Here is a 23,553-nt window from a genome sequence, read left to right as displayed (position 1 = left end):
GGATCCCCCTAAGAACCCAGAGGTAGGAAAAAAATTTTAAAATACAAAAAGTTGGACTGGTGAGTGAGTATGGCGGGTCAGCCCGCCCAGGTTTCATCCCTTGTTCCACAACGAGTAAGCACTGCCCAGGAGTAAGACCTGACACTCAGTAACAGCTGGGTGTCCGCCGCATCCTTCTCTTCCTCTCCCCACTCCCACCCACAGGGGGAAAAAACCCTCAGTTCCAGAGAAGCTAAGGGAGGGAGGGAGCAGCTTGTATGTGGTCCCAAGTGGAGCCCCAGCACTGCATGGTCTCCTGAGCCCCAGTGGTGGGTGTAGCCCTGGAGTATTGGCAGGTTAAGCATCCATGGAGGGACCCCCGGACTCCCTGAGCACTGCTTGGGAAGTGCACTAAAAAAGAGGGAAGGAAAAAATATGTACAAACAACATTTAATGTTTTCCTATTATTATGTTCTCAAGAAATTAAAATTAGACTGAGGAAAGTCAAGTGTACCATGGTGCAAAATGTGCTTGTTCAGACTACTACACAAGTATTATTTGCTAATTTTCTTTGTGATCAGAGGAGGTACGATGTGGACAAGAGGGTGGTATTTTGCCTGAATGCCTAAATGGATGGTTGCTTGAGTTTGTAGGTATTTGCAGGGCTTATACCTTTTGCGAGTTTGAGAGACACAACAGGCTGGAGTGCCTGGATTGCGTGTAGGAGACACTCTTTCCATCTCTCAGGATTAAGCAGTCCCAGAGCACTGAGCTGAAAGGAAGCTTGGAGTCCTGGTGGATGAGGCTAAGAAACATAAAAAACAAACACACACCTCTAATTTTGAATGAACAAATGTGAGTGGTAGAGGGAGAAAAGAGAATGTTTTAGAATTGTGAGGATAGGTTATAAACTTTAAAAAAATGACCTTTGATGGTAAAATGCAACTTTTTAGTTCTCAGATAAAAATTAATTCTAGAGGGCTCTACAATCTATTTGCAGAATAAAATTGTGAAGTTTATTAGAGAAGGAATAAAATTGCATTTTTAACATTTATTCGGTTAATGGAAAGTTTAACAGGAAGTTTAACTAATTCAGAAAGGAAAAGTTTATTAGTATATTTATTTACAGAAATAGAAAGTACGGGTTATTGGATACCGTGAATTAAATCAAAACAACACATTATTTTTGGGCCGAACAGTAGCAGCGTGCTCAGGAGTAAAGTGTGGTCACGGATGACGCAGGTGATCGGAGATTCAAGAGGCTTTGAGGAGGCCTTGCCCAGACCATGGTATTTATTAGCCAAGAGGCTTTTTTTTCCCCTGGGGAACTCATATCAACATGAATATCAAAGCTCTTAAGATATGACTGGTATTTTGGTGCAATGAAGTGCAATGACATTGGTTCTGGCGATCTTTTCTTTTTTTTTTTTTGTGAAGGTGTGGAAGGTGAAGCAAGATAGTTTTATTGAACTTGTTTAGAAAGATGAGGGAAAAATAGAGAAGTACGTGTTCAGGGGAGAACATGGCTTGCGGAGCAAGATGGTTCTGGAGTTCTTTCTTAGGAGTCACTAAGGAGTAACACGACTCAAGGACATTGTTGATAAGGAGAACCAGATTGTAGGAACATGGAAAACTTGGGCTTGGGCCTATCGGCAGAGTGTTTGTGAACTTTCAGTTTAGTATTGGAAGGTTTGAATAAAATATGAGCATTGAAACCTCTTTGTATTACTCAAAGCTTTTTATTTGGATTTCCCAAAATCGACAGCCAAGAATTATGATTAAAAACATCACTGTATCACTGTCATCGATTAACTTTTTTTTTTTAATTAGACAGGCAGCTGTATCACAATTTTCTCCTTTACCTTAGTGTCTTTCTATTTCCATACCCAGGTTTTATATAAATCTACTGGTATGTAAGCATTTTGTCCTTTTGCAGAGGGAATTTACTCTGATGATGATGATTCAATCCTAAATTGTTATCCTTGTTTTAAAAGCATGTATTTTGGGGGGTGTAGGCCTCTGTGCTCAGGAATCTCTCCCGGGACTGTATTCAAAACAGGGTTAGCTGTGTATACTGGCAAGTGCCTTACCCTCTGTTATATCTTTCGTTTCTGAAGTGGTTTGTTGGATGAATAATACAATTTTTTAGGACTGGGAGATAAAGGAATGGAGCACATGGTTTGCATTTGGGAGCCCCAGGTTTAATTCCCTCAGTTGGGATTGGAGATGCATGCTGAAAGTAGATAATGGACCAAGCATGATGACCTCTCAGTGTCTGTGTTGCAAGCCATAATGCCCAAAAGTGGAGAGAGAGTACGGGGAATATTGTCTGCCATGGAGGCGGGGGGAGGGTGGAAAAGGGGAGGTATACCAGGATATTGGTGTGGGGGGGAATCCTCAAGATAAGTTTTATCACTGTGGTGGAGGGATGGGTGTTTGATCATTGTGTGATTGTAACCCAAACATGAAAGCTTGTAACTATCAATAAGATAAAATTAAAAAAATGTTGCGTACCCAATGGTCCCCAGATCACTACCCAGTATGGGACAGTCCCTAAAAAATAAGTTTTTTGGAAGGAAAACATACTATAGTTAAATTTTTACATAGAGTGATAAAGAGCTCAATACTGAAATCGATGATAAGAATGAGGAAGTAGGTTTAAATTATGAAAAGCTTTTAACATTGGACAGACATAGTATAGCTCATTAACTCATTCAACAAATAATGATTTAGAATTGCTATCTTAAATAAATCCTAAATAAAATGTTAAATAAAATGTATTGCTAGCTGCTGACCCGTGTTACATCCCTAAACATGAGCCAGGAGTAAAAATGAACAAAAAACCCCCCACAGAACCAAAAGAATGACACCACGTAACTTTTCATGGATCATTAGAATAGAACCTGGGTTGACCACGTGCAAGGCAAATGCCCTACCTGCTGTGCTATTGCTCCAGCCCCTACAAAACAGGTTTTAATATTGGAATTACTATCTCATTTGTAGGAGAGGAGATAGAGGGTTAGAGTTTAAATAATTTCTCCAAGGTCAGATGTGACTTTTGCAAATGATGGAGGAGACTGCTTTCAGATCCAAGGTTGCTTGATGATGGCAGGGCCTTTGCATTGAAACCCTGTCTTTTTAAGCATGCGCAGGAAGGGCTTTATTGAGTTTGCACTGTGGCACCAGGTGCCAGGATCTGTCATGCACTTCAGAATCCTCAAGATAAGTTTTATCACTGTCCCCGCTTAGCCACTGTGCTTTGTGCTCTCCCCCGTGATTCTGCAGTTTAGATGTACCGCCTATGATACTTTGTATTCTCCCTGTTTTATAATGCCTATTGTGTGAAGTTGTAAGCTTACACAATCTGGAAAAAGCCTTAACAACATGCAGAGGGTATTTTTGCAGAAAGCCATTGTATCTCATGCAACTCTGTTTTTCTTTTTCTTTTTTGCTTTTACATCTTATTAATTTAATTGCTGTATAATCGGGATTTTTAACGATTAAGAATTTTACTCTTAAGTAAAAAAAAAACTCCAGAATTATTTATTTCGAAATTCAGACACTGCAGAGCAATTCATTGGATCTGTGTTTTATTTTGGGAGTGTGAGCTTTTCTATATAAATAGGAAAACGTGTATATACGTATGTATCAAAGCAACTATGTATGTGAATTAATTAGTCTGGGCAGTAGGGCCATATCGGTTTTATTTATGTAAATTTAATGTGCTTCAGATCAGTCAGTATTTATTAAGAAATATGTTGACTGTTTTTTCTTCCACCACCCCCCATGCCCCAAATTAGCATCAGAAATTTTCTATTAATTGAATGGAGTTGGTGCTTGCATTTGTGTTGTAGAGATGGCATTGTCAGTTTTTTCCTAAAAAGACAAGTATATTATCTGCTCGGTAACTGGGTGTTGCTGTTCACTTGTGCTGTACTGCGAAGGAGGAGGGGAAAATTAAGGTGTAAATTAGCAATCTTTTTCTAAAGGAGTTAGGGACCCGACAGTGAATTTATAGTTTAAATTAAGGCAACCAAGAAATTACATACAGGCTAAAAATTTAAATGTATATAAACTGGGGTTCTAGTTTAATATTTTATTCTTAAGTGACAAAAATGATTCACTGAGCCATATTTTTTAGGACTGGTAAAACAGAAGCAGTCAAGGGTTACAGCTTTGTTCATTTACAGACTGTAACTTTATTACCCAGACTTTTCAAATTATCTTGTGTATTGAAGACAGATGTTAGCGTTTCTTGGTTGTATTTTAATTCGCTTCATTTAAAAATCTTCCTGCAGAACCATGCTGGTTCTACCTTAAAAAAAAGAAAACACCCCTCTGCTGAAAAGAAATGGTACTTCCTGCTTTCATAAACAGTCATGTGCATACTTTAGCAAGGCCTGATGCCTCGGGAGCTTTTTCCCTTTATAGCACCATTGAATCCCAGTCCTAACCGAAGTACTGCGAATCTTGTGGCCTCATTTTGAACAAAAGGGATTAGAGAAGAAAAATCTCTTGATAAAAGGCTGGAAAGCAAAGGCAGGCAATCTTGGTTGTGAATATTTTCTGATTTTTCCAGAAATCAAGCAGAAGATTGAGCTGCTGATGTCAGTTAACTCTGAGAAGTCGTCCTCTTCAGAAAGGTACAGCTACATCTCTTGCATGAACAATTAATGGTGTAGCATTGCTAAGAAACCAGATTATATATATATACATATATACACACACATAGACATATACACACACACATATATATGTAGTTTTTTTCCTGCCTTGTCAGGTTTGCCATTTAACATTTTATACTGCATGCTGGTCATTGTGCTGTATTGGAGATGTTTTGGGGAAAGCTATGCTGCTTTTGGTAAAGGGTAATTGATTTTTTTTAAAACAGTGAAGCCTAATCAGCTGCAGCATGCACATCATAACACAGCAGACCGCTGGTTCATGTGTGACAGCTGTTCAGGGCTTTAAAAATAATTTACTTAGCTAACCAACAAACACATATACTGCTTTCTTTCAGTGTTAGATTTTCCTCCTATATTTTGAGATTATTCGTGTACAAATTACCAAAATTATTTGTAAGATTTAGGTAAATTTTTTTTTAATTTTCGTGTTAATTTTTTCTTATGTGGAAAGGGAGTGCCATTTGTAAATAGCTTAGGAATTGCAAATCCCACATATTAGTCACATTCTGAAAAAGAGATGTGATGCTTCTTCAAGTCTGTGCTAGGAAATGGAACAGTCACTGCATGCAGTAATGGTTCATGCCTGCAGGTAAGGACAAAATGACTCACAAGTATTTTTAAAGCAATGGTTTTATCTGTCAATCAAATAATTGAAAGGAAATAGTATCTTAAAAAATGACTATTTTTCTTATAAAACAGAATTCAAGTAATTTTACCTCTTATCTCAAAGAGGTTGTATTGGCCTATTTTGATCCATAAAAATTGTGCTCACTTCTGTTTATCCAATTGTGTATACCACATCATTGAGATTTTCGTCATTTCCTTTTTTGGTTACTGATAGTTTATATATAATGTTGATATTTTGCTTTTAAGGGGTGTTTCCCCGTTTTGTAAGGGTTTCAAGATTAGGGTTAGCTTTTTTTGTTGTTCATGGATTTAATATTCAGGAAAATATTTAGAAAAAATAATTTGGTAGCTTGTTAGTTAAAGGATTGAGGTAGAAAAACCAGTGAGGGGTGGGGGCAGTCGGAAACAGGGTGGCAACCTAGCTTGATAAAATAGATTTAATTAAAGTATACTAGTTTATGGTGATCTGCTGGTAAAATGATGACACTATTCCAATTTATTAGCATTATTATGTGAAAGGCTCCTAGCTATAATTTAGGGAATTGCAAATAAGGAAATGTGACTGTTTCCTTTGGAGACTGAAAATAAAAAAAAAAAAAAGGACTATTTGTGTTTATTTTTCAGCGTAGCTTCTAACTTTTGGTTTGTGGCTAGTCATCCGGTCTTAAGCACACAGTTTGCAGAGATGTAAAACAGTCTTGAGCCTTGTGTATGTTCTGCCAGTAAAATGGTGGTGGTGGGAAAGGGAGAGAGGATGGCGTGAATTGTGAACAGTCTGGGTGCCAACTGTAATGTAAGAGTTTTGTTACTAGGAAGAACATTCTTAATGGGAAAACACCAGTAATTATGTTAGTCCTTTTGAGTAGGCATGAATTCTCTATTGATAAATTGAAGGTTGAACAGCGTAGATGATTTTTGAGAAGGAAGTTAGGCACCAGTGAGGTTTTTCAGTGTATAAATAAATTTACTAAGGAAAGGGTATAACAGGTTTTTTGTTTTTTGTTTTTTTTTTAAATCAAGCTCCTGGGTTAAATTTGATGAAAAAGGAAGATGCATCATGATTTTAAAGTTCAGAAACCAGGCACTATGCTTATGACAACTTTGAACACAGTTTTATCAGATCTTGCTTGTTTTGTTGTTCTGTTGGTGTGTCACGTATTTGACAGTGTGATCTGTCATAACGGATGATAAATGGACATACATGTCCGCTAACATTTCAAAACAAGTTTTATTAATGTAAATATATCTAAAATAAGAATTGTTTGACCTTTTCAGAAAAAGTATGCAATAAGTGATGAAGAGTCGAGTCATCTGTCTTTGTAATATTTTTGGGAACCGTTGTAAACGAATCTTAAGTTAAAAAACAACTAACGACCTAGTAACACTATATCCTGCCCAAGAATTTAATAGCTTAGTGTCATGTAGCATTACCTTCACATCCTTCAATTCTTTGTTCACCATTCAACTCAATTACAAGGCTTTGACTTCTTATTGTTGATTGAGGCAGGCCCTGAGTCTTAAATATATTGAAATTTAAGTATGGGTTGTATTCCTGTGTATTTACAACTAGAAAGATGGTCGAAGAAACCGTCTTTCTTTAAAGGTAAAGGGGGGGAAGCTTTCTGGGAAACCAACTTTACCATGTACCACTAGAATTTTCTTTATGAAAATTTTGTGGTGAAACACTTTATAATAATATACATAGTATATAGTGTTGTGATGCTTCTAATAACTTTCCCTCTGTACTTTTACCTTGATTATAAATTGCTAGTCTCATGACAGTTAACATGGGTTGATTTAATTTTATTCAACAGTTTGAATAAAGGGGAAAAAAACCACTGATTTCTTTTGGTTTTTAATATCCATCATTGAAAAAAAATAAAGGTGGTTTTGGGGCCTAAATGAGAAAATATATTGTCTAATATGATCTCAGTACTATTTTGAAGTCTGAATTTTTATTATTTTCATGAAAAGATAAGTAACAGGGGTCAGTTTTGTAGGGGGGAGCGCGGTATTAATTCCATAATAAATATTTTGTCTTTGAATACTTTTTTGGGTGATATTTTTGTCATGTTTTACTGCTTTAACCCACTGAATGTAAAGTCATCCAATATTTATATGGTAAATTAAGTTTCAGGAATTGGTTTCTTTGCCCTTTTGTGTCTAAAACACTCTGGGGCTTTAGAAATTTATGTTAGCGAGAGGGGAGGAAACGTAATGAAATTGGTAAGAGGAAAAGAGGAGTTATTATTTATTAAAAAGTATTTCTAAATGAGGGTATATTTTAGTTTCCCATATTAGTTATTATTAGATGTTAGCTCAGTCAGGAGGAAGGGAGAGGAGAGCGAATGTGTGGGCGTACACAAGGAATGGCTATTGAGAACACTCTGACACATCCTAGAAAGAGTCTGAGGGAAGAGAAGACACTTGATGCCTCTAAGGTTTTTGTCAAACTGAGTGTTCCTCTTTCTGCAGTGAACTTATATAACAAAATTGTACAGCTTTTAGTAAAAGAGTTGAATTTAGACCAACTGGAGGAGTTCAACCTGGGTCAGCCTGCAGGAAAACTTGCTGAGGGACCTGAGCAGGGGCACTTGATCTGCATGCATCTGGCCTGGGTTCTGTAGGAACCAGGCTTGGTCCCTGGCAATGCTGATGGTTCCCCAGCACTGCCAGGAGTGATTTCTGAGCTCCGCAGGGTGTGGCCCAAACCCTTCCAAAATAATCTACATTCACTGTAAGCATTGAGCATATCTGCTATTGCTAAATGTTAACCGATGATGTTGTTGTAATTAATAAAGTTCACACTTAGTCAAAAATTAAGTAACAGTGCCTTTGTAGCCTTGCATTTTCTCAGGAAACAGATGGGGGTGGGGCTGTTAAAAATAGGTCCTTAGACTGTAAAGATAAGAAGTGCTAGACCCTCATCACTCACACCCCATCAAGAGTACATACTTGAATTCATGATTTGCTAGATACCTTTTTTAGGAAAGCAGAGAGAGAGAGACTCATCAAACTATTTATGCTGTGGGTTTGTGTTTTTCCAGTGCTGCACGGACAGAATTTGATGCAAAGTGAGAGATTGTGTATTGTCCCTCCCCCAATGCAGGAACATTTGAAACTAGAACTTGTGCTATTTTTGCATCTGATTTTTAGAATTTCTTTTTTTATTTTGGAACCTCTCAAGTGGAGAGAAAAAGGGCATATGATAATGATGCGTGGTTGCAGAAGCAAAAAGAGAAGCCTGGAGAATTGGAAGGGAGGAAATAAAAGTGAGGGCAGGCCTGGGTGAAGAGAGAAGTCAAAGTCGATTGTGTGGGAAAGGCTCCAAGAGCAAAGGTGTTGTTTCCTGCTTGAATGTGGACTCCATCCCTCCGGGGCTCTGCGGTGGACACAGAGAATCACAGAAAATTTACACTGTACTCCTCCCCCACCGCGCCCTGCCCCTCGCCGCTGCCTCCACCTCCGTGGCAGCCAGAGGATAGATGGACGGATGCTTTCTCATGACTTATTGTTCCTTTTTCTGGCCTTCAGGATTGGGGGGGGGGGTGCGCGGGGAGTGGTGGGTGGAGGGTGTGGGTGAGGGCAGGAGCATGGGAGCTACACACACAGTAGCCTTCAGGGGATCACACTGTGCTGGGGAATGGAATCAGGCTTCCAGAAGGCAAAGTATCTTTCCCAGTCCTTCAAGCTGGGTCTTAGGCCCTGCCTCTAAGAGTTTTGTTTCTTTGCTTGCAGAATGTGTTATTTCCAGAGTATGGGTATAATATAAAAACGACTGTTTTCATCATTCTGGTCTACCCTTATGCTTGCTTTTATATCCCTTTAAGTAATAGTTTTTATTATAGGCGTAAATGCCAAAGTGTACAAGTTGCAGATCAGTATGAAATCCAGTTTGTTGATTTCTTTTTTTCTTTTTTAGTGTAAGTTTGTGTGTGTTGTATGTATATATGTGCTATAGGTAAGAAATCTTTCCCAAACTCTCAAGGGCAAGATTTTTTCTTAGGTTATTTGGTTTTTGTCTCTTACTAGTTAAGATTGTGATTAATTTTGAGTTTTAGGGTTGAGGTAAATATTGAGACTTGTTATTTTTTCCTGTGGATATATACTTGCATGTGATTTTAAGCATTAGATACAAATAGAAACCCCCTGTGTATTTTTTCAAGCCGTCTTTCCCCAATGTTATTTATGTGAGATTCTTAAGTGTTATCTTTTTTCCCCCTTTGGGCTATGAGCCACGCCCCATGGTGCTCAGGGCTTACTCCTGGCTCTGGGAATATACTGGGGGCAGGGGATCGGATCGAACCTGAGTCTGTTCCATGCAAGGCAAGTGCCCTAGCTATGTGTATTTGCATTTGATTCCATCTCACTCTCAATTTGTACAATAGTATTTACTGTACGAATATTCCTTTCTTTATGGGCCTGAGTGATAGCCTAGTGGGTAGAGCACTTGCATTGCAGCCATCAGACCTGGGTTCGATTCCCGGGCATCCCATATGGTCCCCTGAGCCTGTCAGGAGTAACCCCTAAGCATTGCTGGGTGTGGTCCCCAAACAAACAAAAGCTTTTATTTGTTCTTCCTTTGATGAGAGCAAGAGGACTGCTTGCGATTTGTGGCTCTTAGAGTGTTTCTGTGAATATTTGTGTACCTGACTTTCCGTGGATGAGCCCATACACAACCTTCTCATAGTATAGTGTACGTGCAGAGCGTTACTGGACATTGCCAGTCTCCCTGAGTGGACACGCCAATATGTACTGTACGGCAGATTCTTGCTAAGTTGCTACAGTGTATTTCTATCCTTTTCTTTAGCCCTTTCTTTTCTTCATCACGTATCTTTAAAAAAAATTTTTTTGTTGCTGCTGTCCATGTGACCCAGAGTTTGAACTATTTTGAGCAAGATGAGAATTGCACGGGAGACTTCTCAGTATTTACTTTTCGTTTAATTATGTTATTGTTTCAGTATTTGCTTTCATGAGTTTAGAATTGGTTTAGCCCAAACAGGAAACACAGGGCATATTCTATCTCAGGTATGCATTGTCCACTGATTGGTTTTATTTACCTTTTTCTTCCTTCTCTCCTTTAGCTTCACCTGGCTATGCTCAGGGCTTACTCCTGGCTCTGTAGTCAGGGATCATTCCTGGAGGTGCTTGGGGGGCCGTATGGGATACCAGGGATAGAATCTAGTTCAGGCACATGTCTTTGGCCAGGTTCTAGAAACCACTTCAGTTTTCCGAGTTAGGTTTAGTTGTATAACCATTTCTTTAATTAAACCTTAGTACCTGTAATTTACAAAGCAGAAGTCTGATTCCCAAACCGGGGCAAGTAAGGCAGAGCTACAGGTATTATTGCTCAGGCATTCCACTTTTGGGAAACTTCCTAGCGGTCTATTTCTCTTTTCTTTAAAACCCTGCATGTAGGCTGACCTTGATAGGTTTTTAGATTTTTAGGTATGACTAAGAAAAAGTGACTTTTGGTTGTTTATGTGTTCAATTTAGGATTCTTTTAGGTGTTTAAATTTTCTGTGTCGTACACCTAAATAAAAATGCAGTGTTATTTATTTTTTTTAAACTTCAATTAGAAAAAGTGAAACCCAGACCTGGAAATCTGGGCAGTTCTTTGAGCTTCCTGTTAGTCATTGTGTATGTGGTCTAGATTGAGTAGTTTGTAACTTAGTTTGTGTTTTGTTATCAGCTTGAACTTGCATTCTGATTTCTAATGTCCCTTTGGTAGGTCATACACATTATTTAGCCTGAGCTGCTCAGGTGGGTCTGTTCCACTTTTTATTTCCCTCTAATCATCTTCCCATTGTTTGGGGTAGATAAATCTCATCTATGACCCAGTGAACCATCACACTCTCCAGCCTCAACTCAGACTCTGCCTTGATGTTTGGCAGATTCCATTGTTACTGTACCTAACCTCCTCTCTTCAGCCTGGGAGATGAAATCCAGTTGACCCTGTAATAAATCCCTACATCTATATGAGAACCACTCACATCTCCATTTTTGTATTTGTTGCATAGCTTCTGTTTGACAGGGTGAGTATCAATGACATATCGTTTACTTACTAGTAGTCGCAGCTAAACGTATGTTTGGAATGTTTTCATCAGTTTTTTCAGGATGAGTGTTGCTTTTGCCATCTAACAAAGGTCAGTAAACCTGGGAACCCCTCTTGGTGATTTGGCTAGCCTGACCTCTGTAACACTAGAGATTACCTAGGTAATTACCCTCTTGTTGCTCAGGGGCCCATGTGGGACCCTGGATCAGACTGGGTTGTCCAAACACAAGTTATGCTGCTTAATCCCTTTACTGTTTCTCTGGCTTCCATAATGTATTTTTTAAAAAAATTATAGTTCACAATAATTTATTACATTCAGTAATTCCATAATGTATTTTTGTTAATATTTGAAGCTTCCACATTACAAATTATATGAGAGGCTCTTAGTCTGGCGTTGTTTTACTTTATGAAATTGGCCTAGATTGAAGTGTTACTCTATACACACATGATATACAATCAGATTTATTCGTTATTTATTATTTAAAGTTATTCATTAATTAAAGTCACACGCTAAAATTTAATCATTCAGGATACAGGTGTTAGGTTTTTCTGGTAGAAAATAGTACAAAAATGAGACTTAGTATATACACTTTTACAGTTGTTTTCATGTATCAAAAATTAAGGTAAATCTGAATATTTCCATATCTGTGCTAAAATGGTAACATGAAACCATGATTTGTTTATTGCCCAAATGCTGATGTTTTATGTAACACTTTCTGTGTTTTTTGGCCACTCTCTGCTGTTATTTTTGCTTTATATTGTGCTTCTTGTAGCTATGCTAGAATACATGTAAATTAAACTATCTTTCTTTTGGGTTCACACCTAGCTGCCCTTGGGAATCACTCCTTGTGGTTCTTAGGGGACCATGTGGTGCTGTGAATTGAATTCAGGATCTCAAATGTGTAAGACATGTACTCTACCGCTGAGCTACATCCTTGGCCCTGAAGTTTTTCTTTCTTTTTTGTGGATTCACACCTGGCATTGCTCTGGGGCTACTCCTAGTGCCTTCTATATACAGCCTGCTTTGTATATGCCCAACCATTCAGCTGTCTCTCATAAACTTTTAAATGCATTCTTAAAGTTAATTTCTTAAAAAAAAGTCTTATCTCTCTGAATTGGAGACTCAGTATCGTTCCTTTTAAAAACAATTACCATGCAGTCTCATCTAGATTTTCTGTTTGATAAGAGTCCTGAGCCATATGCTCCCTCTGTTTACAGAGAAATTAAATTGGCAAGTGTCATAAAGCAACTTAGATATGTGTTAGCACAAAAGTGAGACTTGCTGTCTGATACACGGGGATAGATAGATAGGAATCTTGGTAAACGGATTGGCTTTCTCACTATGTGATTCATTATAACTCAATATCACGTTCTAAGTATCACCTAAGATCATTTTTGTTTATTTGTAGTTTCACTTGAAAACCAAACTGCTCCTGGATGGAGATAAGGGAAATTTTTTGACAAACCTGAGCAACTATTATATAATATGAAAGCAATAAAGAATAACTTGGCTTTCAACAGTCTCATGTCGGTTTTGTAGCAGAATTTATCATGAGCCGGTAGGTAGCTACAAGAAATTAAGACTTAACTTTGGTTGCCACTCTCTGTCAAAATTGGAGCAGCAGGTGCAGTCCTGAAGAAGAGAAAGACTCGTTACATGAGACTTTACCACGTGGCTTGCTCCTTGCATTACGTTCTTCATTTTGGTCATTTATTGCTGAGCACTGTATCATGGATGTCTGTACTGTGGGAGAACTGTCACTCTCTTTGAAATAATTGCAGATAATCAACGACTGCATTTCTGGGAAACTTACATTAGGACCATTCATTGCCGAATTACCAACACAGCTGACGTACCAACACAGCTGTCTACCAGAAGCCACCATAAATGAGTGACGAGAGCCAGGTGGTACTCTAGGAAACTGGAGACCGAAAGCCCAGAAAAGGGGCAACTGCTGATCGGTTTTGCTGATTACTACCTCATTGAATGTAGGCCAGATGTTGCCAGATCCTGTGATTTTATTTTTCACTTTTTTATTTTTCCTGCTCCCGTGATTTTTAAGATAAGATTGATTCTTGGGACAGAGCTCTTATTTTATTTTAAATCAAAGTGCAAATTAAAAAGCAAAACCTCATACCAGCCTTTAAAAAACAAAAACAAGGAGGCTTTACTATGTGAATTCAAGTTGTGGCAGATATGGGATGTTGAGGATTGAACCCAGGTCAGCTGCTTGCAAGCCTTACCCTGATGTCCTGTTTTTCAGGCCTCACTTTGACATTTCTTAAATGAGAAATTGTTATATAGATTTATTTTCAAAGATTGCGTATATTTAGTGTGATGAAATGAACTTTGATAGTCAAATTATTGACAGAGAATGATAGTCTTCAGAACTTCATTTCTTACTTTTCTTTGTTCACACTCCTTTCCAGTGAGAATATTTTGAGGTTAAGATAGAAGAGTATCTTATAGCTAAAAGAGACTCAACACAAAAAGGGTCATAAGTTCAGCATAGAGAGTTTCGGAGGATAATTATATTTATAGCGGTGTAGATGCATGGCACCAAGCATCATCACGAGTGATCACCCCTGAGCATTGCTGGGTGTGGCCCTTAACCAACCAACCAAACAAACAAACAAAAAAGGTTATTTTATTTTGTTTTGGGGGCATTCCATCTGGTCATCTGCAGAGGCTACTCTGGTCATTGTGGTTGGTTGGTTGGATACCACAAGTCCAGTGCTGTCATCTAATTTGCCTGGAGCAGGGGCCGTGTGCTGGTGCAGAAAGGTTGAAGGCCTGGAGAATAGGCTTTTTAAATGTTTAGAATATTCTAGGCTTCCATCATACAATATGCTTTGTGCACTGATGAAAGATTGTAAAAATACAGATATAGCTTATTAACTATTTAAAATGTGACTATAATGACTAATGCAATAAACTTTCCAATAATTTTAGGTAAAAATGAACTCATCATAAGACAGGATTGCCAATGAACTTTTAAGTGTTTTGTTTTATTTTTAATTATTTGTGGTTCCGTGTATTGAGCCTAGAGCTTCCAACATGCATGGCAAGTGTTCCCGCAGTGGGCTACATCCTTGGCCCAGCCATTTTTTCCCTTATTTTAAAATAAAAGTTTAGTGGCCAGAGTAATAGCACAGTGCAGCAGGGAGAGTGTTTGCCTTGTAGTTGGCCAACCGGGGTTCAATCTTCAGCATCCCATAAGGTCCCTCTGTGCACAGCCAGGAGTAATTCCTGAGCACAGAGGCAGGAGTAACCCCTTTTATTTTTAGAGGAGGTCTATGACTGATTATTGCTTTAGCTCTTTGGACTCCAAATGAAGCAGAACGTCCTTGGTGCCAGCATATTCATTAGTCTTTGTAATGCAGTACTGAGATAGTTTATAAGTAGGTAGAATATTTATTTATTGATTGATCAAGGAATTTTGTAAGGGACTTAATTGGCAGATTAAGTTGGATAAAGAAAAGTTTTTTGTTCATTTTAATTAACAGTCTATGGATAAATAAATGACTTCTAGTGTTTCTTGAATTTGGAGTGTGAACCCATACTGGGCCCTGGAAACTGGATGGGCAGGGACGAAGTCAAGAAGAATTTGGTGACACTTAGAAGTTTCTGCACATACAGAAACCAAAAATGAGTTTGGAATCAAAGATTCCTGAGGTGCTCTTGGCAGTGCTCTTGCATGGTGCATTTCTTGGCTGTCAGGTCCTCCTACATCCTGCCCCTTTCCTGGCATGTGGCTCAGCAGCTGTGCATGGCCTGTGTGCTCGAGAGGTCCTGGGTCCACTTCTTGGTACCAACAGCAGCAGAAGAAAATCCTGCTCAAGCAGAATCCTTGGTCTTAAGTGATTTCCCCTCTCACCCTCCCTGTGCAGGACACATTTTGATGGTCATTTTTATTTACTTTGTAACTGAAGCTGGAGACTATATTAGAGTTATTGCGTTGATGGCATTTTGCTAGTCTCCCATTTCAACATGGGTGCAAAGTATTTATTTCACATTAAACAAATCAGGCCTTTGTGTTTGCATGGATTGAATTGTGCAATGGCCTTCCTCCACTGCCTTTATCTCTTAAGTAGATAGTTGCCCTCAGCTCACTACCTTTCTCAGTGGCAGTTTGCATTTTGCTTAACAGTCTTTCTTTCCTGTAGAAATACTTTTTACTCCAGATTTGCTTTGAAGAATATTGAAGGAAGTGATACTACTCCTCCCTCCCCCCAAAAAAGTTCCCCAAAAAGAGGGAACTCCTGATTCTAATTGTAACAAAATTTATCTGCAGTGAAGTTCTATTTTATGGAGAATTTTTTTTTAATTCTTAGAAATAGATACTAGGATGGCCTGTTTATAGCTTTACCTTTTTGTTCAATTTTGGACCACACCTGTTATTGCTCAGGCCTTACTCTTGGCTCTGAGCTCAGGGATCACTCCTGGCAGGCTCAGGGGACCCTGTGTGGCACCAGGTATTGAATCCTGGTCAGCCTCATATTGGCAAGCTCCGTACCTGCAGTACTGCTCTGTTCCGTATCTTTACTTTTAAAATATATAAAGCACTTTTCAAGGAGTTGCTTCCAATTTAATTAATTAAGTAATGTATTTATTTGCCACACCATACTCGAGGACCATAGTGGTATTGGGGATTGAACCCAGGTCAGCCATGTGCTAGGCAAGCAATTTGCCTGCTGTACTGTTAGTTGGGCCCTGTCCTTTTCATTTCTATTGGGTTACATTAAGTGATGCTCAAGTGGTACTTCTTGCAGTGTTCAAGTCCACTTCTTGGAATATTTGACCTTGTGAGCCTGAAGGCTCTGGCCAGTACTGCGGACCACTGTGGCCATTCCTCATGGTTCTGGAGATGGTGTGTAGTTTGGGGGATCATATTCTGGTTTTACATATGCTGGCCATGTGCATTATCACTTGAGCCATATCTCTGGCCCACATCTACTGATTTTAATTTTTATTTTTAATTTTTTTTAATTGAATCACCCTGAAATTTGACCCTTACGAAGCTGTTCAAGATTAGGTTTCAGTGTTCCAACAGCCATTCCTCTGCCCGTGTACTTCCCAGCATCAGTGTCCCCAGTTTCCTTCCCATCCCCAGCGTGTCTATGCCTCTGGCTCTCTCTCTCTCTCTCTCTCTCTCTCTCCTCCCTACCCCCCATCTCCCTCTCCCCCCTTTCCTCCTCCCCCCTCCCCATCTACCACCCCCCCTAGTTCTTTTCTGGGAGGGCATTGTGGTTTGCAATACAGATACTGAAGGGTTATTCAGGAATATCTCTTTACCTACTTTTAACAGTTAGTTGTTGTTTTACTTGTTTTCTGGCCATCATACCAATTTTTTTTTTTTCTGGAGGACTCAAACCAAAATACTTTATTAGGGTAAGATTTTATCTATTTGACATTTAGCTAGCTTCTCAGCACCTTAAACAGTATTTTCCAAGCTTTAACCACTAACTATATACATTTGAAAGGTATAATCTGAATTATACATGTTAACCAATCTACTTCCAATTAAGATGTTATTAAAGACCAGTATAATAATGATGATACTACTTGGTATGCATTAAGTGATATAGATGTATTATTTCATTGGATTCACAATATCATGCAGAAAGTTCTCATTATTCTCATCATTAAATGCTTATATATTCACAAGTGTAAATGCTCAAATCAGAAATCAAACACAGGTTTCAACCCATGGGTTTGATGACCAAGTTATGATGCTTTCCACTAACGTATGTCTTAATATTTTGTATACTAAAACCTGATCATCATACCAATTTTTAAGCCCAAATTGATACCATGCGAAGATAATTATGCATTTTCTTTGGAAAGTGGACCTGTGTTTAAATATAATGTGACTCTTACACTCTGTCATTTCAGAATCACTTCTCTTATCTATTAACGGCTGTTTTCAGAAAATGATAAAAGTTATTAATATAATCAGTAATTCAGCACTACAAGTTAAACCTGATCTTTTAAGCTTTGTAATACATTTATTAGGTATTGTTAATAAAATTTAACAGCTTTGAACAATAAAAATGAGGCAAAGCAACAGAAGGTGTAGTGGTTCCCTTTGTTTTGATTCGGGTTCAGTTTTTGGGATTTTGGGCCATACCCATCTGGGATCACTCCTCGCAGGCCTAGCAGACCCGGGATACTGGAGCTCGAACCCAGGTCTGCCAAGTGCCAGGCAAATGCCACACCTGCCCCTGACCCTAGTGTTTTCTTTTCTTTTCTTTTCTTTTTTTTTTTTTGATTTCTGATTCTTATGGTTCATATCTGCAGTGTGGGCATTTTAATGATTAGTGATTCTTCTGTCCCTCTCGGAGAGCCCGGCAAGCTACCGAGAGTATCCTGCCTGCACGGCAGAGCCTGGCAAGCTGCCCGTGGCATATTGGATATGCCAAAAACAGTAACAATAAGTCTCACAGTGAGAGACGTTACTGGTGCCTGCTTGAACAAATCGATGAGCAACGGGATGACAGTGACAGTGACCCTAGTGATATATGTGCAGGGCAGAGCCTGGCAAGCTACCTGTGGTGTATTCGATATGCCAAAAACAATAACAGCAAGTCTCACAATGTAGATGTTACTGGTGCCTGCTTGAGCAAATTTGTGAATAAAAGGGACTACAGTGCTACAGTGATATATGTGAAGGTCACGTCATCACTCCTTTTGTTTTCATTCATTTTTAATCATAACTGTCTGAAGCTTTTTTTATGCACTCTTAATCTTCATGGATTACATATGAATTGGAGATCATTTTCACAAATCACTGTCAATTAAAAAGTATCTCCTTTTACAGTACAGAATGTATTAACATTTCATCAAAAAAAACTGTAGGTGGCTTTAAAAAAGACTAGCAATATTAAAGAAAATTGTGTGACTTTGTATTTCCATTTGATACTGGCTTTGATTCCTAGTTCACAGGGACTATAAATAAGCAAAATTCTGTTTTTGTTTACAAAATATTGGATTTTTCTGTTGGAGGTAAGGAGGCTCAGGCTTACTCCAGAACTAGGATTTCATATTTACTGTGGTAATTCACTCATATCATCTTGATTCTTTTTTTGAGGCATGGACTTGGAAAAAAACAAAGCTTCCTTTATCCAGAAATGCCACTTATCAGCCATGCTTTTGGGAATCTCTCTTTCTCTCTGTCTCTGTCTCTGTCTCTGTCTCTCTCTTAAGGGGACCCCCAGGCCCCCTTGTGGCATTAATTAGCCTATTGAATTTGGTAGCACTGACAGTTGATTGTCTTCAGTTTCCAAAGTCTCTGGCATTGAAATACATAGATGGTGTTTTGGGTGTCCAGTGTCCAGCCGGAGTCTAGTCCGAGGCTCTCTTACACAGATCATGCGCTGTAGCCCTCCCAGCCAAGCCTGGGCTCATGGACGTACCCCACACACTGGATTTCTATCTTTGGATATTTGAAGATGTTGGGATAAAAGAGAGAGAGCGTGAAACTCCTTCATCAGTTTTTCGTTCGGTTTGTCCTTTATCTAATTTTGGCCTTTCCTCGCTCGCCGTCCTGGGTCTATTGCTCTTCTGTCTGCTCTCTTTCTGAAGATGATCTCATCTGTTTCCATGGTGTTGAATACCATCTGTGTGTGGTGACTCCCAAATTTCTGTCTTCACTTTTCCATTCTGAGCCACAGACTTCTATATCCAGCTGCCCACTTTTCATCATTATCAAATGCCTGATGAAACCGCACATTTAATCGGCCCTAAACCCAACTCATTATCAGTCCTTCCTGACGGTGCTGATAGATTCTATAGTCAGTCTGTCTTTTTCTGACTTGCAAAATGCAGATGTAGTAGGCAGGGAGAGAGAATTGATCCTTTTGGTTTATGGTTGCCCTTAGGGATCTGGAGTCAGTGACAAATGACCCCTGTGTGTAACCTGCCTCTGGTTTTAAATGAACTTTACAAATATATTTGAAACAAAGCAGAAGGCAGCAGGAAATGTATGTCTGCACAAGGATGACAGGACATTCCCTAGTCTGCCCCCAGCAAGCAGTAAAGAATTTTGCTGGTTTATCCAGCTTCTTTGGCCTGTGGCTCCCTGGGCCACCGTTACACTTTTTGCTCATGTTGTTCTCGACTGCCAGCCTCTCACAGCAGGGGTACCCACAGAGGGGACTAGGAAGACTCCTGTCGTTGCTCAGCTCATTTTCATGTTTCAAAGTGAATGTTGATAACTTCATCTGCAAACTCAAAAGCCTGCACATTTTCTAGATTCTGTTGATTCCTTTGCAGAATCCCTCCCTGCTTCATGTGCTTTTTTCCTGAGCTTATTGCCCTGCTCTTATCGAGCATCCTTCTGCCTTCCTTTCTGCCCAGTCAGCTTCTCCCTTGGCCTTTTGCACAACTTCCAGGTTTGCATTCCTAGCAGAGACTAGGAGTGCAAATTCCTAGCAGTGACTTAAGAATATTCATCTTGTGCTGTGTGACGCCCTCCATCTATAGTTCTCATGATTCCTTTTCATTTTATAACTGCCTTTCCCCCTCTGCCTATCATTTTTTTTTCTGTTATTTCTTTCTGGAGCTGCAGGTCATTTGCAGAGGATCCTCCTCCCCATTTTTGTCTTTCAGTATACCTTTTATACATTTGTATTTAGCGATCTGCTACCCTGCTATATAGTTTTATCTGTATATCTTCTGTCTGTGTTTAGCACATTCTTAGATATATGTAGGTATATGTTCATTCGAATCAAGTTTTTGTGGTTTTTTTTTGAAGTCACACACATTTACTAAGTTCTATAAAGAAAAAATATCTTGAAAAACATTATTTTGGACAGTATTGTTTTACTCCCTTCTGCAAACCTTTGCTGATGTTTCTTTCATCAGCCTTCCCATGTACTGAGCATTTGAATGGACGCCATTGCTTTTAGTGGTGGTTCTAGCAGGTTTATTTGGTCAGCTTCTTTCCTTTTGAGGGGAGGAAACTTATCTCATGTTCGGTTTGCTCCTGAGCCGCAATCCTGGAGCACATACCGAATTAATCAGGGGCCGAGTTGCAGCTCCAGCTAAGGTCACCTCTTTGTCCTCTTCTCTTGTCTGGCTCATACCAGTGGTCAGAACACTAGATACAGCTCCCAGGATTGAGTTAAGGGAAATTTATGTTAATTATTATATTCAAACTCATGTAATCTGCTGAATTGTCAATATTTATAAATCAGTGCATTAAAATAGGTAAAATAATCTTTTAAATGGAAAGTCAAATTTTTTACCTTATGCATAGTTTATTCTCAACTTTTTTTTTTTAACAGCTAAGTACTCATTCATCTTTAATTACTTAAGGTTCTTTTAACGTGACATTAGATTTTTATTTTTTGGTGTTTGGTGCCACACTCGGCAGTGCTCAGGGATTCCCTCCTGGCTGGCTTGTGGGGGCCTGGCACTGAAACAGGGGTGGTCACATGTAAGGCAAGCTCCCTACCCACTGCACTGTATTGCTCAGGCCCCAACTTTAGAATTTTGATCTTGACACCATTGCTTCTCACACTCCATAGTTGTATGTAAAAATATGCACAGAGACCTGGAGAATTCAACTAGAACATAGAGATGCCCAAGCATTTGCGCCTCGTCTGTGTCTTCTACCAGAGTTACGAAAATACCAAGGTAGTACTTTTGAAATGCTACTTTCTCAGTTAGCTTTAAGCTCTTCAAACTTTCTGTTACTGTATTCAGTTGAAACCCTTATTTCAGCTGAAGGCTACTGTGAAGAGTTGGCGCTCCCGTGCTGCCTTAAGACTCATTGGTGAGCCCAGCAGTGTGTTCAGTTGGCTGTTGCAGGCTGGGTTAGGCCCTCTCTTGGGTAGTTTTGAACTAATAATCGATTTATTTGGAGTTCGCACTGTGTACAAGATCTAGTTTGTTTTTCGTTTCACATTGGACTTTGTGTGCCTGCTTTTGGGTATGTATGTATGTATGTATGTGTACATCAGAAACTATGATGACTTCCATGGAATTTTATCTCTAGTCGTGTTCCCAATTTCCAGTCTTTACCTACAAGCAAAGAATAAGGGGATGTGCATAAGGTAAACAATAAAACTCCAATGATGAAAATGTGAATCTTGAGAAGTGGTGTGGACTTTATTGCAGGGGTTAATTCAAAGGTCCTGTTTGAGCTTTGTTTTTTACAGAATTACTGTTGAAGGTGAATGATAGGATCAGCTTCTGGGGAGATGGTGTAGAATGTCAGAGGGCATATTTTGCACGTGAAAGCCTGGGGTTTGATCAACTGGGTCACACCACCAACTTGGGGCTCCCTGCACACTGCCTAGAGCCACTGCTGAGCATTCTTCATGGAAGGTACTTAGGTGGCATCTCCTGTTAGGGTTCAGCTCAGGCCCTTGCACATGTTGGCATATGTTCTAAAGAGTGGAAGGAAACATGATAGAGTTATTACATGACTTTGGAGCTAGGACCATTTGTTAAATCACCACATTGCCTAAGTTCTGTTCCACCTGTTAATTTTCCTAATCTCCATAGATATCGTAGTTCACCTCCTAGCCATAAAGGATGGAAAGTTTATATGATGGCTTGTCAAGAAGTGGTGGGTGGTGTTTTGTGATAGAAAATTTTGTGCAGAAATTATTAGAAGATCATTAGATAGTTTTGAATCAACTGTATTTTGTTTTAAAAATTTGGGAGGGGTTGCTGAAGGGCTAGAGGAGCTACCCACAGCTAACCCCCATTTAAATCTCGGCACCACATATGGACCTCTGAGCCTGACCAGGAGTGTTCCCTGAGCGGAGTTGAGTGTGGCCCCAAACAAGAACTATTCTACCTATACCTTAAACTTTATATATATGTATATGTATATACACACATATATTATAATATACACACATACATAAAATGTCTGAAAGATTATTTTCCTTCTCTGATTTTTATTTAGACATCATAATTTATAATAGTGTTAATGTCCTAGAGCCAGAGAGATAGTACAGGGAGTAAGAGGCTTGCCTTGCATAAACTTGACCCTTTTTGAATCCGTGGCTCTGCATATCGTCCACCAAGCACTGTCAAGAGTGACCCCTGAGCACGAGCCAGGAGTAGGAGCAAACCCTGAGCAGGACTGGGTGCAGAAAGTACAGTGTTGTGACTCTACAGGAGCCACAATTGTTTGTTAGACTTCCTCAACCAATGTCTGAAGATTCCTTCTGACCCTCCTTGGAAGAGTCATTTTTTTTGGTTTTGGGCCACACCTGGAGACTTTTAGGGTCTGTTACCGTGGTCAAGGTTAAGGAATATATTTTCATAGGATCCCCAAGCTCTGAATTGCTTTGTTTACTCTAAGGTCAAGTAGGCAACCGTCTCTGGGTTAAACATCTCTCTCTGTATAAAGTAAATGTAATGATGCATTACCAATTGGCAACCACTTGTGTTGGGCAGTGCACACAGAGTATTTAGGCCAAGATATCAGTCACTGTCACTGTCATCCCGTTGTTCATCGATTTGTTCGAGCGGGCACCAGTAACATCTCTCATTGAGAGACTTATTGTTACTGTTTTTGGCATATCCAATACACACAGGTAGCTTGCCAGGCTCTGCCCATGCGTGCTCAATACTCTTGGTAGCTTGCCGGGCTCTCTGAGAGGGGCGGAGGAATCAAACACAGGTCGCCCCTGTGAAAGGCGAACGCCAGACCGCTGTGCTATTGCTCCAGGCCAAGATAACCATTTGATAAATGGTCTAGGATAAGATGGTTACTGCAAAGAAGGAGCATCTAAATTTAACCTCACAGACTTTTTGCATATCTCAATTTGTCACCATATAATTTTAGTGTCGAAATTAGAGCTCTCTGAAGCAAAATTGTAAAGAGAAGTTTACATCCCTTTCTTCCCATAACATTTTTAAAAAGTTGATTTGTATATTTTGTACATTTTTTTCTTTCCTTTGCAGCTTTTACATCTTTTTATTTTTGCCTTCAAACTTCCCTTCTAATTTAGCAAAATTGTTCCTTGAATGTTATTTAAAAGGTAAACACAATATTAAAAATAAAGCACTGAAAGCTGTGAACAGGAATAGTACTGCCAAAGATACTACCTTATTCTTACTTATTTGATTTTATTTTTAAGCCACACCTGGTGATGCTCAGGCGTTAATCCTGGCTTTGCATTTAGTAATTACTTCTGGGGGACTTGTGGTGGTGGGGATTGAACCCATGGTGACTCTATGAC

General features: G+C 39.2%; 1 protein-coding gene across 5 annotated transcripts in view; it reads left to right on the top strand.

Annotated features, from left to right (window-relative positions):
• The window catches only part of SRPK2 (SRSF protein kinase 2), a 219,534-nt gene that overhangs the window by 86,244 nt on the left and 109,737 nt on the right, over positions 1 to 23,553 (top strand). Inside the window, exon 3 of one of the 5 annotated variants that reach the window (XM_055130757.1) lies at positions 4,559 to 4,622. The exons of 3 other annotated variants lie outside the window; for them this stretch is intronic. In XM_055130757.1, the coding sequence (XP_054986732.1) occupies positions 4,585 to 4,622 (38 nt within the window). In that variant the 5' untranslated portion in view covers positions 4,559 to 4,584. Of the gene's footprint in view, positions 1 to 4,379; positions 4,623 to 23,553 lie in introns of those variants that run through there. One more of the 5 variants, XM_055130750.1, reaches the window with a different exon arrangement.

Source organism: Sorex araneus, chromosome 1 (assembly GCF_027595985.1).
Source record: "Sorex araneus isolate mSorAra2 chromosome 1, mSorAra2.pri, whole genome shotgun sequence".
NCBI classification, from domain to species: Eukaryota; Metazoa; Chordata; class Mammalia; order Eulipotyphla; family Soricidae; genus Sorex; species Sorex araneus.
The sequence above is the reverse complement of the archived record's forward strand: the minus strand, read 5'-3'. Positions and strand labels throughout refer to the sequence as shown.